This window comes from Salvelinus namaycush, chromosome 16 (genome assembly GCF_016432855.1).
Source record: "Salvelinus namaycush isolate Seneca chromosome 16, SaNama_1.0, whole genome shotgun sequence".
Classification (NCBI taxonomy): domain Eukaryota; kingdom Metazoa; phylum Chordata; class Actinopteri; order Salmoniformes; family Salmonidae; genus Salvelinus; species Salvelinus namaycush.
In genome coordinates, this window is record NC_052322.1 from 39,958,602 (window position 1) to 39,974,214 (window position 15,613).

A 15,613-nucleotide genomic window follows, 5' to 3' on the forward strand; every position below is an offset into this window, starting at 1 on the left:
TTTCCACATAGTAGAATAATAGTGAAGACATCAAAACTATGAAATAACACATATGGAATCATGTAGTAACACAAAAAAGTGTTAAACAAATCAAAATATATTTTATATTTGAGATTCTTCAAAGTAACCACCATTTGCCTTGATGACAGCCTTGCACACTCTTGGCATTCTCTCAACCAGCTTCATGAGGTAACCTGGAATGCATTTCAATTAACAGGTGTGCCTTGTTAAAAGTACATTTGTGGAATTTCTTTCCTTCTTAATGCGTTTGAGACAATCAGTTGTGTTGTGTCAAGGTAGAGGTGGTATACAGAAGATAGCCCTATTTGGTAAAAGACCAAGTCCATATTATGGCAAGAACAGCTCAAATAAGCAAAGAGAAACGACAGTCCATCATTACTTTAAGACATGAAGGTCAGTCAATACGGAACATTTCAAGAACTTTGAAAGTTTCTTCAAGTGCAGTTGCAAAAACCATCAAGTGCTATGATGAAACTGGCTCTCATGAGGACAGCCACAGGAATGGAAGACCCAGAGTTACCTCTGCTGCAGAGGATACGTTTTTTAGAGTTACCAGCCTCAGAAATCGCAGCCCAAATAAATGCTTCACAGAGTTCAAGAAACAGACACATCTCAACATCAACTGTTCAGAGGAGACTGTGTGAATCAGGCCTTCATGTTTGAATTGCTGCAAAGAAACCACTACTAAAGGACACAAATAATAAAAAGAGACTTGCTTGGGCCAAGAAACACAAGCAATGGACATTAGACTGGTGCAAATCTGTCCTTTGGTCTGGTGTCCAAATTGGAGATTTTTGGTTCCAATCCCGTATCTTTGTGAGACGCGGTGTGGGTGAACGGATGACCTCTGCATGTGTGGTTCCCACCGTAAAGTATGGAGGAGGATGTGTGATGGTGCTTTGCTGGTGACACTGTCTGTGATTTATTTAGATTTCAAGGCACACTTAACCAGCATGGCTACCACAGGATTCTGCAGCAAAACGCCATCCAATCTGGTTTGGGCTTAGTGGTACTATCATTTGTTTTTCAACAGGACAATGACCCAACACACCTCCAGGCTGTGTAAGGGCTATTTTACCAAGAAGGAGAGTGATGGAGTGCTGCATCAGATGACCTGGCCTCCACAATCCCCCGACCTCAACCAAATTGAGATGGTTTGGGATGAGTCGGACCGCAGAGTGAAGGAAAAGCAGCCAACAAGGTCTCAGCATATGTGGGAACTCCTTCAAGACTGTTGGAAAAGCATTCCAGGTGAAGCTGGTTGAGAGAATGCCAAGAGTGTGCAAACCTGTCATCAAGGCAAAGGGTGGCTATTTGAAGAATCTCAAATATATATTTATTTGTTTAACACTTTTTTGGTGAGTACATTCCATGTGTTACTTCATAGTTGATGTCTTCACTATTATTCTACAATGTAGAAAATAGTAAAAAATAAAATAAAAACCTTTGAATGAGTAGGTGTTCTAAAACTTTTGACCGGTCATGTATACTGAACAAAAATATAAACGCAGCATGTAAAGTGTTGGTCCCATGTTTCATGAGCTGAAATAAAAGATCACAGAAATGTTCCATACGCATAAAAATCTGTGTGTTGACATCCCTGTTAGTGAGCGTTTCTCCTTTGCCAAGATAATCTATCCACCTGACAGATGTGGCATATCAAGAAGCGGATTAAACAGCATGATCGTTACACAGGTACACCTTGTGCTGGAGACAATAAAATGCCACTAAAATGGCCAGGTTTGTCACACAACAATGCTACAGATGTCTCAAGATTTGAAGGAGCATGAAATTGTCCACCAGAGCTGTTGCCAGAGATTTGAATGTTCATTTCTCTACCATAAGCAGCCTACATCGCTTCAGAGAATTTGGCAGCACATTCAACCGGCCTCACAACGGCAAACCACGTGTAACCACGCCAGCTCAGGACCTCCACATCCGGATTCTTTATCTGCAGGATCGTCTGAAACCTGCCACCCGGACAGCTGAGGAAACTGAGGAATATTTATGTCTGTAATGAAGCCTTTTTGTGTGGAAAAACTCATTCTGATTGGCTGGGCCTGGCTCCCAAGTTGGCGGCCCTATTCCCTCCCAGGCACACCCATAGCTGCGCCCCTGCCCAGTCATGTGAAATCCATAGATTAGGGCTTAATACATTTATTTCAATTGAATGATTTCCTTATATGAACTGTAACTCAGTAAAATCATTGAAATTGTTGCATGTTGCATTTATATTTTTGTTCGGTATAGCTTCCTATCTTATTTTGTGTTTTTTGTTTTCTTATTACTTATACTTTTTTTTATATTGAATTCTAAACTTTTGTGTAGGGCTTGCAAGTTAAGCATTTCACTGTACTTGTGCACGTGACAAATAAATCCTGAACTTAAAAGATTTTCACTGGGTTCCTAGCTTATGACTTCTCACATTTGTTAGAAGTTTTAAATAATTTGCACCACATGTTTAAAACGTGATATTGACACACCCATTTGATTACCTTTATAGTTTATATTTTGATAATAATACATTTAATGACAGTTCCGTATGTCTAAAAATATAATTCATTTCAAAAACATAGTAACAGTAACTTCATCCTTATATACACATATCTGTGTAAACATATTTATTCCATAACTGGGCCCTCCTATACAGTGTTTCTTCCAGTGTGAATTCTTACTTTTCAATACAAAGTACATAATGCGTAGCGTATACAAACAACCTTGTTACTGTGCAAACAAGTGGACGTTAAAATTTAAGACAAAGGAGAAGGAAAGGCAAATAGCATCACATAAAACAGAGCCCATGTATAGGCCAGTCATTGCTCAACAAATGAGAAAATAAAATATGCATTTATTTAATGCTTCATAATGGCATCAATGATTACTTATGTAACCAAGCAGTGTTTTATCATGGTTATTGGCATTTTGAAATTAGATTGAAAACAGCCACATCTATTGAGGTATTAGCACAATGGTCAGTTAGGCTATGGATAAGAATTGGCCTGTGGTAGCATTTTGGAATACAAAGGGAGAGTCTTTTCATACGTGCTATAATAAATAGCCCATTGACACAGCAATATGGGCACAAAGACTAACATCTACTGTTTCACTAAAATACAATAATCATTCAATATATTAAAAAGTAAATCAGATAGCGCAAGTGTTGTCTCAACTGAAAACATCTGTGCAAATGACAAATTATAAGCAAAATATGCTAATATAAATAGACAAAAACCATTGTACGAGCAATTGTTCATAACCTGGTCACTCTGACCATTCATTCTAAAAATATCCTTTCTGAAAAATGTTTGCAATAAGCTTTCAAACTACTCCCTTTCCAGTCATTACCCCAGATCACCTTAAATAATAATACAACATTATTTAAACCCAGTAGTACTAGCAATAAATAACATTCAATATTGAAGTGAGGACGGACGACATTCACGTGAAGAGTAGTGTGCGGTGTCCACTCTCTTTTTGAGATAAGAATATGATCTCTATTCTTTACAAAATGGCATCTAGTAACCTAGTGATTGTTCGTAACAGGTTAGATATCTACAAGCTACTACACCTTTAGACTCAAGCCACAAGAATCCGATTAAGGACAGTCACTGACTCAGTCACTGACTCACTGCCCATACAAATGCACACACAGTAAACAGGTGGTCTAAGCATAAATCAAGGTGTGTCAATATGTGACTAGCCAACTCCTGAGTGTTCACAAGGGAAGATAATGGAACTGAGCAGATCAAACCCATATGATTTTATATGCACTGGCATTCGCCGGCATTTTGAATGAGTGGAAGTATAACGACAGGCAGGGGAGGGGATGCTCAGCTAAGTTAAATGGGCCACTGAGGAGAATCTAGACGTAAGCATGCCATCTGTGTGTGTTATGTGTGCAAAGGAATGAATGCGTGCGTATGTAGGAATGTGTGTGTGTGTGTGTGTGTGTGTGTGTGTGTGTGTGTGTGTGTGTGTGTGTGTGTGTGCGTGCGTGCGTGCGTGCGTGCGTGCGTGCGTGCGTGCGTGCGTGCGTGCGTGTGTGGTGGAAGGAGCCATTTCAGTTTCCGTCCTCTCAGTGTGTGTGAGCATAGCCATATCCCAGTGGATTTACAGTGAAATGTGCCTGGCAAAAGACAACCGAAAACACACAGCATGCTACACCCCGTGTGAGTAGGAGGGTATAACCCATTTCAGAGACTCATTACACATTTCTCCAGAACAACCAAAGACTGCTCCACGCCCCTCCATTTCCTGCACCTCTACTCCTCTTCTTAATATCCCTTAGTATCCCTCCTTCATACCTGTCCATAATAATCCTGTTTTTATCAGTCCCTTTGGGAATATCAGCCCTTTGGTGGAATATCAGCCCTTTCGAGCATCATTTTCCTCCAAAATACTGGCATCATATATAGACATTTGTCCTTCATACTCCTCAAAACCCTCTGTTTCCCTTTTGTATCCCTCACCCCTACACCCCCTCCTGTCACTCACCCAACCCTGGCGTAAAGAAAGGCTAGGGCATGTTCATGGACATGGTGAGGGCTGAGGCGTCCGCACTACGCGGGTCCTTCACCCCAATGATGAGGTCATTGGTCCTCCTGGTGCCCTCCACCAATGAGAGGACGTCTACCCTCTGCACCTGGTGACCTTTGAACTGCAGCATCTCCACATCCTCCTCCAGGAACTCAGCTGAAAGAGGGAAAGAAGTGAGGGAAGGAATAAAGATGAAAAACAAGTTTAGTGTTTAGACATACAGTACATGAATGTGATTATTTGTGGATGAAACAGAGACAAAGTTAGAAACTATTTCTGAAGGCCATACTCACAGTCCACCAAGAGAGTGTCGGGTTGCAACTGTGGGTGGAGTCTACCATATGCCAAACTGTCACTCAGGTTTTTACGAGAGGACAAGACGTTCATCAACACCTGGGTGATGCCACTGAGGGCCCGGTCCCCGTTGGAGGATCCCAGGGCCACGTACGTGCCACACAAACCCAGGCGAGGCCTCACTGCCGTGGGCACCAGGAAGGACAGGGGCCTCTTACCAGGCTGGATGACATTATGCTGCAGACAGAGACAGCAGAGAGAGGGTTATTCATATGCCCAATAACTGGTGGTTTAGATCAGGGTTTCCCAAACTCGGTCCTGGCCTGGGAGCACGTTTTGTTTTTTGCCCTAGCACTACACAGCTGATTCAAATAACCAACCCATCATGAGGGGGGCAGGACCGAGCTTGGGAAACCCTGGTTTTGATTGATTAAATCCAAGTCAAAGATAAAACCAGTCCATTATGTGACAGGCAGTGGTACCGGGTTCGGAGGCTGAGAGGTCTGGGTCTTGTTGGACCATGAGAAGTCCAGGATCTGGCTGTTCAACAGGATCCCAGACGGTGTCACTATCCTACTGCCAAACGGACGGTTCAGGGAGCTAAAGGGAGATTGCAGAGATAACACCAACCGTCTTACAATCATCAAATATGTATAGTCAACAACTGCAATAACATTTACAGTAATAGATCAAACATATTACACAGTCCTCTTTTTCTGAACAAAGCACCCAGCATCTGAAAACAATCATGACTATTTGGCCGATATTGGACCGCATCCTAACCTGAGTTACACATAAGCAACTTGACTCAAACCCAATGGTGGAAAAAATACCCAAATCTCATACTTGAGTAAAAGTAAAGATACCTTAATAGAAAATGACTCAAGTAAAAGTGAGTCACACAGTAAAATACTACTTGAGTAAAAGTCTAAAAGTATCTGGTTTTAAATGTATTTAAGTATTACAAGTACATGTAACCACTAAAATATACTTAAGTATCAAAAGTAAAAGTATAAATCATCTCAAATTCTTTATATTAAGCAAACCAGACGGCACGGTTTTCTTGTTTTTTTAATTTACGGAAAGCCAGGGGCACACTTTAACACTCAGACATCATTTACAAACTAAGCATTTGTGTTAAGTGAGTCTGCCAGATCAGGGGCAGTAGGGATGACCAGGGATGTCATTAGACATGTCCTGCTAAGCATTCAAAATGTAACGAGTACTTTTGGAAGTCAGGGAAAATGCATGGAGTAAAAAGTACATTATTTTCTTTAGGAATGTAGTGGAGTAAAAGTTGTCAAAAATAGAAATTGTAAAGTAAAGTACAGATACCAAAAAAAACTACTTAAGTGGTACTTTAATGTATTTTACTTAAGTACTTTACTCCATTGCACAAACCTTCAAAGTCCAGGATTATTAACTCAATAGGAGATTGGAACAAACATTTTTGATTAATAATGTCTCTGAGGTTAAAGGGATACTTTGGGATTTTGGCAATGATTTTTTTTGGCAATGATGCCATCTATCTGCTTCCCCAGAGTCAGATGAACTCATGGATACCATTTTTATGTCTCTGTGTGCAGTATGAAGGAAGTTAGAGGTAGTTTCGAGAGCCAACGCTAACTAGCATTGGCACAATGACTGGAAGTCTATGGTATCTGCTAGCATGTTTCTTGGTGTACCTCATGACGGAGACAATGAAGTCGTCAGGCCCCATAACCATGACCTGACTGGCCACGGCGCCCTCCTCCAGGGCGTACGAGGGCATGTAGTGACCCGGGGGAAACGCCTGGGAATCATTGATCATCTGGCGGAGCAGCACTGCCTGGGACTTACTGAAGGACCACAGGTAGCACAACAGGGGGGGGGCGGTCAAGGAATCAACAAGTTAGCCAGCTTTATGATGGTTCAAAACATCACACGGGTCTGATGTTCACGCTTCACGGTGATTCATGTCTCAATCATCTTCTTATTTTGTTTGATCAAAGTGTCTGATGATGTAATGTGTTGATCAAGAAGAACCTACCTGAGCATCTGTGTGACCATGTCTGAGATGGAAGAGTCATACATAGGGTCTCCCAGCCCACTGGCCAGGGCCACAGCAATCTTCAGAGACTGGACAGAGACATTAGTAAGTGAAAATTACAGAAGTATCTGTGCTTTACAGATACAGTACAGTCGTGGCCAAAAGTTTTGAGAATGACACAAATATTCATTTCCAAAAAGTTTGCTGCTTCAGTGTCTTTAGATATTTTTGGCAGATGTTACTATGGAATAGTGAAGTATAATTACAAGCATTTCATAAGTGTCAAAGGCTTTTATTGACAATTACATGAAGTTGATGCAAAGAGTCAATATTTGCAGTGTTGACCCTTCTCTTTCAAGACCTCTGCAATCCGCCCTGGCATGCTGTCAATTAACTTCAGGGCCACATCCTGACTGATGGCAGCCCATTCTTGCATAATCAATGCTTGGAGTTTGTCAGAATTTGTGGGTTTTTGTTTGTCCACCCGTCTCTTGAGGATTGACCACAAGTTCTTAATGTGATTAAGGTCTGGGGAGTTTCCTGGCCATGGACCCAAAATATCAATGTTTTGTTCCCGAGCCACTTAGTTATCACTTTTGCCTTATTGCAAGGTGCTCCATCATGCTAAAAAAGGCATTGTTCGTCACCAAACTGTTCCTGGATGGTTGGGAGAAGTTGCTCTCGGAGGATGTGTTGGTACCATTCTTTATTCATGGCTGTGTTCTTAGGCAAAATTGTGAGTGAGCCCACTCCCTTGGCTGAGAAGCAACCCCACACATGAATGGTCTCAGGATGCTTTACTGTTTGCATGACACAGGACTGATGGTAGTGCTCACCTTGTCTTCTCCGGACAAGCTTTTTTCTGGATGCCCCAAACAATCGGAAAGGGGATTCATCAGAGAAAATGACTTTACCCCAGTCCTCAGCAGTCCAATCCCTGTACCCTTTGCAGAATATCAGTCTGTCCCTGATGTTTTTCCTGGAGAGAAGTGGCTTCTTTGCTGCCCTTCTTGACACCAGGCCATCCTCCAAAAGTCTTCGACTCACTGTGTGTGCAGATGCACTCACACCTGCCTGCTGCCATTCCTGAGCAAGCTCTGTACTGGTGGTGCCCCGATGCCGCAGCTGAATCAACTTTAGGAGACGGTCCTGGCGCTTGCTGGACTTTCTTGGGCGCCCTGAAGCCTTCTTCACAACAATTGAACCGCTCTCCTTGAAGTTCTTGATGATCCGATAAATGGTTGATTTAGATGCAATCTTACTGGCGGCAATATCCTTGCCTGTGAAGCCCTTTTTATCCAAAGCAATGATGACGGCACGTGTTTCCTTGCATTTAACCATATTTGACAGAGGAAGAACAATGATTCCAAGCACCACCCTCCTTTGAATGCTTCCAGTGTGTTATTCAAAACTCAATCAGAATGACAGAGTGATCTCCAGCCTTGTCCTCGTCAACACTCACACCTGTGTTACTGAGAGAATCACTGACATGATGTCAGCTGGTCTTTTTGTGGCAGGGCTGAAATGCAGTGGAAATGTTTTTTGGGGATTCAGTTCATATGCATGGCAAATAGGGACTTTGCAATTAATTGCAATTCATCTGATGACTCTTCACAACATTCTGGAGTATATGCAAATTGCCATCATACAAACTGAGGCAGCAGACTTTGTGAAAATTAATATTTGTCATTCTCAAAACTTTTGGCCACGACTGTACATGCTGTAGACACCACAGTATACAGGGTTAACATTTACTATGGGATGCATGTAGTAATCATCAACCATTACTGATTAACTCAATGATCAGGTTGACACCCAAGTATTTTCATAAGTCATGTAAATGAAATAGGGCGCAGTACCTCAGCAATCCAGTGGTAGGTGCTGTTGCGCGGGACCTGGCTGGTGATGTTGTAGCCTTCCAGAATGTTCAGAGCTGTGATCAGAGCTGCTCCTGCACTGGGGGCTGGGGCTGCCATCACATGGTGCCCTACACAACATCAACAACAGAGAAATGGATGCATTTAGCCACAAGGTTGCAGGTTCAAATATCACATCTGGCAAGAATTGGGAGCGAGGATGCATCATCACAATATAATCGTGAAAAGATATTTGTTCAAAGGGAACCCTATATTTACCCTGATAGAAACTCTCGGCTGGCTGCTGTAGGATGGTGGTGTAGTTCCCAAAGTCCTCCTCAGAGAGAACTCCTCCTCTGGCTTGCACCTGTTAGAAAATACATGATTAAAAACCTCATTATAAACTGGGTGGTTCAAGCCTTGAATGATGATTGTCTGACAGCCGTGGTATATCAGACCGTATACCAAGGGTATGACAAAACATTTATTTTTACTGCTCTCATTTATTTGTACTGCTCTAATTACGTTGATAATCACCTTATAATAGCAATAAGGCACATCAGGGGGTTGTGGTATATGGCCAAAATACCATGGCTTAGGGCTGTTTTCACGTACTCCGCGTTGCATCGTGCTTAAGTACAGCCCTTAGACGTGGTATATTGGTCATATACCACACCCCCTTGGGCCTTATCGCTTAAATACATGAAACACATGATAATACCTTTCCATTCTGGCAAGAGTTGTGCTGATGGAATAAAGTTGACTAGATCCCTATAAATAAGGAATAACCAAGTGACGTCACGAGAAGCAGTATCTTTTGGAGCAGGATGAAGTTACCCCTATACACTGATCCAAGGACAGTGTTACGCTTTCCCCTCCTAATGGTTAAGGTTAGGATTTAGAGAAGGTAAGCTGATCATAGAGATGTCCCTAAGTGCTACGTCTACCCAGAGCATATCTTTTAAAGTGGAGCCAATACAGTATTTATGAGTGCTTATACAATGCCAGAGGCTGACGGCCGGGAGACAGATGCGCTCCTTACTGCAGCTGCCATTTCCTGGGTCAGGTTTCCACTGTAGAACTCTGCAATCCCATTGGCTGCCAAAGCGTCCAAGATGGCGGCCAGGTCGGGTCGTCGGGAGAACAGGCCGGAGAGGGGAGGCTGACCATTGGGGAGAAACAGGGCACGGAAAGCCTCCGACACATTCTTGTCCTTTACCTTGGCCAGGGCCTCAGCTAGAGAGAAGGGGGGATACAGAGTAGGATGAAGTTGCCCCTAGACACTGATCTAAGGAGCACCGATGCATAATATGTTTAGCATAATATCAATTCCTCATGTTTACCCAGGTCATGTGTAACATTGAAACCACTTCTGGCCACATCTGCTGCCATGGTGACTACATCCTTCCAAGGCATTCTGGGAAAAAATTCAAAAATATCCGTTTGGATTGTGTTATCATTACATTTTATGTCCTAAATCTGTAATCAAATATGGTTTAACAGACATTTGTATCCAAAGCCACTTACAGAGGTAGGATCTTAATTTGAGCCATTTTGTTACAGCAGAAAAATGATTCTGCAGCAACAAGAAATATTAATTATTATGTGAATGATAATTAAATGGACATTTTTGTAGCGGGTGATTAATTTTTCGCTAGGACAAATCAACTCTGAAATTTCAAAGTGGAAATTACAAACTTTAGAAGTGTTTTTAAGACTCAAATAGACTATAAGTTTGCATTTCCTGCAGTGCAAAAAAATTATCAGCAAAAAAAAGAGTGATCAAATTAAGATCCAACATCTGTGCATAGCTATATTTAGTGTATGTAGACAACATTGTAATCAAACCCACAGCTTTGTTCAACGCTGCACCCCACTCCTCCAACTGAGCCACGATAATGACCATGTATCACTGGAGTAATTATAGCTCCACTGTACAGGAGATGGACTAATAGTCCCCTTGTACAAGGCTGATACAGAGAATAACACTCTACTCCTGATAAACCCATTCAAAGGCTTGGGACTGTCTGTGTGCGCTAAACTGGAGCAAGCAGACCTCCAGAGCCTATTAAACCTTGTGGAATTTAACTGGGGCTAGTGAGCTTCAATGCTCTAAGACAAAGAGACTTCATCAGTGATAAAAAGCCATGGAGACTTCACTTTACCTTCCGTAAAGCTGGTGGGCCTGGTGCATCCCACTGAGCATGCCCGGAACTCCAACCATCAGGCCAGGCTGGAACAGAGATAGTGAACATTTCCCGTGACTACAAATACCAGAACTCCAGGCCGACACAACACTTGACCTTTAGCTGTCGACTAAGGCCGTGTTCGAGAGCATCATAAAGATTGCAGGCGACTGCCGACTGACTGATCTACAAATCACCTTGCATCATAAGTAACGACTCAATATTGTTTTGTAGAACAGACATGTCAGTCACAATATACCCATGATACATTACGGTTTTGATGCTCTCAAGCTCGGCCTGAGGTTATGATGAGGCTCTTACCTTGAGCTCCAGGTTGGTCTGTAACATGTCCTCCAGGATGGCAGAGGGCGCTGTCTCACTGAAGTCTATGACCCTGCTCTCGTTCCTACGGATGTCATGCACTAGCATCACGCCTCCACTGCAAATAACAAAGACCAGTGTTGTTCAACAGCAATAAGCACATCCTCTTCTTGCAGATCTAAGGGACATAACTCACACTTTGATTTGGATCCACCTAATCCTATTGACTATCTATTGCTGGTGATGATCTGCTGGTGTGACGTGTGAAGACTCACCCGCCGATGCCGGAGGTGTGTGGGTGTATGATGCCCAGACAGAGAGCAGCAGCGATGGCAGCATCCACACTGGAGCCTTGCTTCTCCAGGGCCTCGAAGCCCAGAGATGTACACTGGGCCACGTCAGTCACCACTGCCCCCTGGTTAAAGATCTGACACACAGGGAAGAGGAGAGGGAATTTACTTAGATTGGGGGAGGGAATGAGGGTGGAGAGAGGAAGGGAGAGGATGGAGAGACAGAGAGATAGGTAGAGGGTAAAGAGAGGAAGATGGGCGGAAGGCAGACACACACACACCTGTGGGTCTCCGAAGTAGATCTGCATGATGAGAGCAATAGTGACTCCTGTGGCAAAGGTGAGGCAGGCTGTGATGATGACAGTGAGGCCATCTCTCTGGCAGGCACAGCCCTCCGCTAAGGGGTCTCTGGTGGTCTCCCGCAGGGGTGTGATGTCATGGCTGGCCAGGTCAGAGGCGGAGGACGGGAGACGCTGCAGACGGGCTGACTTCAGAAACAGGTCTGGGTCTGGAACATTGAGGTCAGAGGTCAATGCAATTCAGGAAGCGTTTAATGGGCATGAAGGGCAATAGGCAGGCAGCAGTTCCCAGAATAAGTACAACCAGACCCATTATTTATATCTAAATACTGTATATGGCTCTGAGTACAACAACATATTGAACATCATACATGACTGTCTGGCAGACAAGGGAGGTAAAGGAGATGTCACTGCTATGACAGTGTTATGTAGACCTTATGACTGATGTTTTGGTTAATCACCACCTTATTGTCTGCTATGTCTCCACCGGTCTCTTACCCGTGTCTTGCTCGCTAAGGAAGTTGTCGTCATCTTTGCGTGATTTGAGAGTGTTTTCCCCGGAAACCACGTCATCCTCGGGTAACCGGGGGAAGCTGGTAATGCTCATGTAGTCCACCGGTGAGTAGGCACTTCCCAGGGTCGTCTCCTGGCTCGGGTCTTTCTCTGTCATGGTGCCGCTGGAGTACCCGGCCACGGCATCGTTGGCAGGGTTATACATGGCGGTGGTCCAGTTAACACAACTAATGAATAGAGGAGTCAGCGCAACCTGAGCTCTTCTCTCTTGTTGACTTACAGCATCCACTGATGATGTTGTTCAGCAGACTTCAGGGTGAATTGTCTTCAGTTTTGCCTTTTGACGTCACACGAGATAGCCATGTAGCCTAAGCCTGGTGTGTTAAAATGTTGCAATTAGTTATGCTATTGGTCTGCAATAATACACTTGTTATTGGTCCGTTGTAACAATGTTGCACTTGATCCGTAACATTGTTGTCTGGCTCCCTCTAGGTCTAGGAGGTGATGCGGCAATTATTCATAGCCTATCCGATTCCATTCGCAAGACCTGTGGAAAGATTAAACGCATCTAATATCATTCATAGTTGAAAATAAAGCCAACACCACATGCATAACTTAATAGATTGAGTATTAAAACAGTAGGCCAAATACATAGCCCTCTATGAATATTAGGCTACCAATAGTCTATGCTTCCACCGTGAAAGTGGTCGTGAAACATCAGCTATATGCGGCAAATATCTACCTAGGCCTACAACCACAAAACCCGCGTAATGTGGTTATTAGATCAAATGTGTCAGAATTGATCGCGTCAGCTGCTCCCTGAGAGGGTTGTTGTTATCCCCTTGTTGATTTTCCAGCCTACGCTTCGAGATGCAACCTACATAGGCTACAGCCTACACTGCTGGCTTCCAGAAATTGACGCATCGCTAAGGTTACCCCCCTTTGCGACGGAATATTCTTTGCAGTAAAACAAAATTGTGAAATTCTTACCATTTGAGACAGACAACTGTATTCAAGCATCAACCAATTCAGATAGGACGTTCTTGTAGAATTTATAATGGAAGGAAGGCAGAACATTAGGGCTTTCCTGTAGCCATCTCCAGATAGAGAGCAGGGGCGTATTCATTACGCAGTCAATATAAAAACGTTATACAAACGTTGTTGCAAAACGTTTCCTAAACGTTTTATTAAACGGAAGCGAACGAAACGGGGCGGGAACTACCTGAACTCGTCCAATAGAAACTCTCGTTTTTGTTGCAAAACGTTGCAACTGTTTGGACTAATCATTACACCTAATATGTGATATCAGAGAGGAAGAAGCAAGAGGGGTTTACTTCGCCTAAAATCTGTTCACGAAAATAAGACTATGGAGTGAGGCATTTTTGTGTGGAGGTCACTAGTTAGGTTTAGGTTAGGTTTCCATCCAATCAAATAAATTGTGATTTGAATTGGCGACACATTTTCGAGCAGGTGATCAGAGGCGCAACTTGCGTTTAAGAAGTGGGGGGCATCATTTATTATTATTATTATTTTTTTAATTATCCAGCAGGATAAACACTCTAAACAGCCTACCCCACCGCTCGGAGGCATGCGCATTGGTCCTGAAGCACACCGTTGCCTCGTTTTGTATCACATTCCAATGATAAAACGGGGGGGACAGAAATGCAATTTCAGAACCGTCCCTAGAGAAAGTTGCGCCCCTGCTTTACATGATGATTATTATATCAATATTTGAGCCTAATGGCATTTCCACCATCATTTCTCACATAATTAATTTTACCAAAGATCTCCTGCATGTCGAACGAACAAATTATCTGTCTGCATTTATAAAATTGTACGGTAACTTCCTGTTTCGATCACAGCTGTCTTTTTTTTTTTAATAGGCTACAGTATATATTTTTTTACTCACATAAAAACTGGATGGAAATGTGGTTATTGAGTGTCGAATCTGGTCAACAAAAATGAAATTGCTCATTTGATACGTGAGGCTTATTTGATTGAATAGAAGTTTTGTGATGGTTAGGTTGTTACAAATGTACTGATATAGCCTAAATTGATGCACATGGCATTTTGGCAACTTCGAAAAATACTACTTTATATCAGAGTTGTGCCTATCGTTACCACGCTTACCTGCCCTCTCATTGGCTAGAATGGTCCCACCTGATCTCGCCTTATCCTTCCTGCCTTCCATCTTTGAGGACATGTATTTCCATTGTTAAATATGAGCGGTCACTCAGTTATCTTGTCAATATAATAGATGATCTTCGGTGATATGTAAGATCAGTGACATAACTAAAGTGAATGGTCACATGGTCACCACTGAAGGTAAGCCTACAGGTCACACAATGAGATGTGGTAGCCTACAGTTGTTGATCCTAAAATACAATATGGTCTCACCTTGAGACGGCAGGACTCACCTGCAATCAAACTGTTGGAATCTTACAGTCGGTGAACAAACACAGATCTCGTTGAAAACGTAACATGTAGGTATATTTACATATAGCCTACAACACCCCATAAAAAACATAAATAGGTATCTGGTTTAGCATTTACCTGAGACTGTGCTTCTGGAAGGGGAAGTGGTGTTGTCTCTTTACTGAAGTTGCAGAACTAGTTTCAGTAGGTTAGGGCGTGCTGTAGCAGATTACTGAAAGGATTGGAAACCTGAGGTTGGACAGACCGCCTCTCCCTCTCTCTGTTTATAGGCTACACCACCCTGCAGCTCAAGGAAATAGAATTAGGGCCACTTTCCACTACACTATATGACACAAACTAGGTCCAGGAGAGATACTTGTGTAAAGACACGGATCTACATTCAAATATCTCTTTAAGAGACATCAACACCACATACCCTCCTCTGAGTGGTACAGTGTAAAGACAAAGGCTCTTGAAAAAATTACCTTAATACCAGTAGTAAGCATTTTTGCTCTCTTTAACAAATTGAAAATGAAAGGCTTTTAAAATATCCACACATTTGTGAATCATAGCATTAATCAAGTGTGCAAACTATGTGCAATATGGTTTAGATGAGAAGCTCTTGTATAATTTAAATTGCTATCCTTATTTTGTTAGTCTATATACTATGGTATTTACGGTATGCTTGTGGGTCTGTGTGTCTATGTGCGAGTGTTTGTGCGTGTGTATGTGTATTTTAACCCTGCTAGGTCGTACAATGTGTCAGCTGCTCAAAAACCCATACTTATTTTTTCCCCCACAAGATTTAAAACTGGGACGTTCTTGGAGAGGCTGTTGTTTCTGTGTGTATTCC

The 15,613-nt window shown here is 42.7% G+C and overlaps 1 protein-coding gene across 2 annotated transcripts; it reads right to left on the bottom strand.

Annotated features, from left to right (window-relative positions):
• Positions 1–2,517: 2,517 nt before the first annotated feature.
• LOC120061433 (glutathione hydrolase 7) lies at positions 2,518–15,123 on the bottom strand. Of its 2 annotated transcripts, none has more exons than XM_039011238.1 (15): positions 14,899–15,123; positions 12,331–12,892; positions 11,815–12,041; positions 11,519–11,670; positions 11,244–11,361; positions 10,902–10,969; positions 10,080–10,153; positions 9,779–9,972; positions 9,016–9,103; positions 8,740–8,867; positions 6,881–6,969; positions 6,537–6,689; positions 5,334–5,451; positions 4,851–5,088; positions 2,518–4,713 (listed from the first exon to the last, which is right to left on the bottom strand). In XM_039011238.1, exons 2-15 carry the CDS (start codon positions 12,548–12,550, stop codon positions 4,538–4,540), a joined length of 2,043 nt encoding a protein of 680 aa, XP_038867166.1. In that variant the 5' UTR covers positions 12,551–12,892; positions 14,899–15,123; the 3' UTR covers positions 2,518–4,537. The 2 variants fall into 2 exon arrangements, with proteins under 2 accessions (XP_038867166.1, XP_038867165.1); XM_039011237.1 differs by lacking the exon at positions 14,899–15,123 and adding an exon at positions 13,336–13,440.
• Positions 15,124–15,613: the final 490 nt, after the last annotated feature.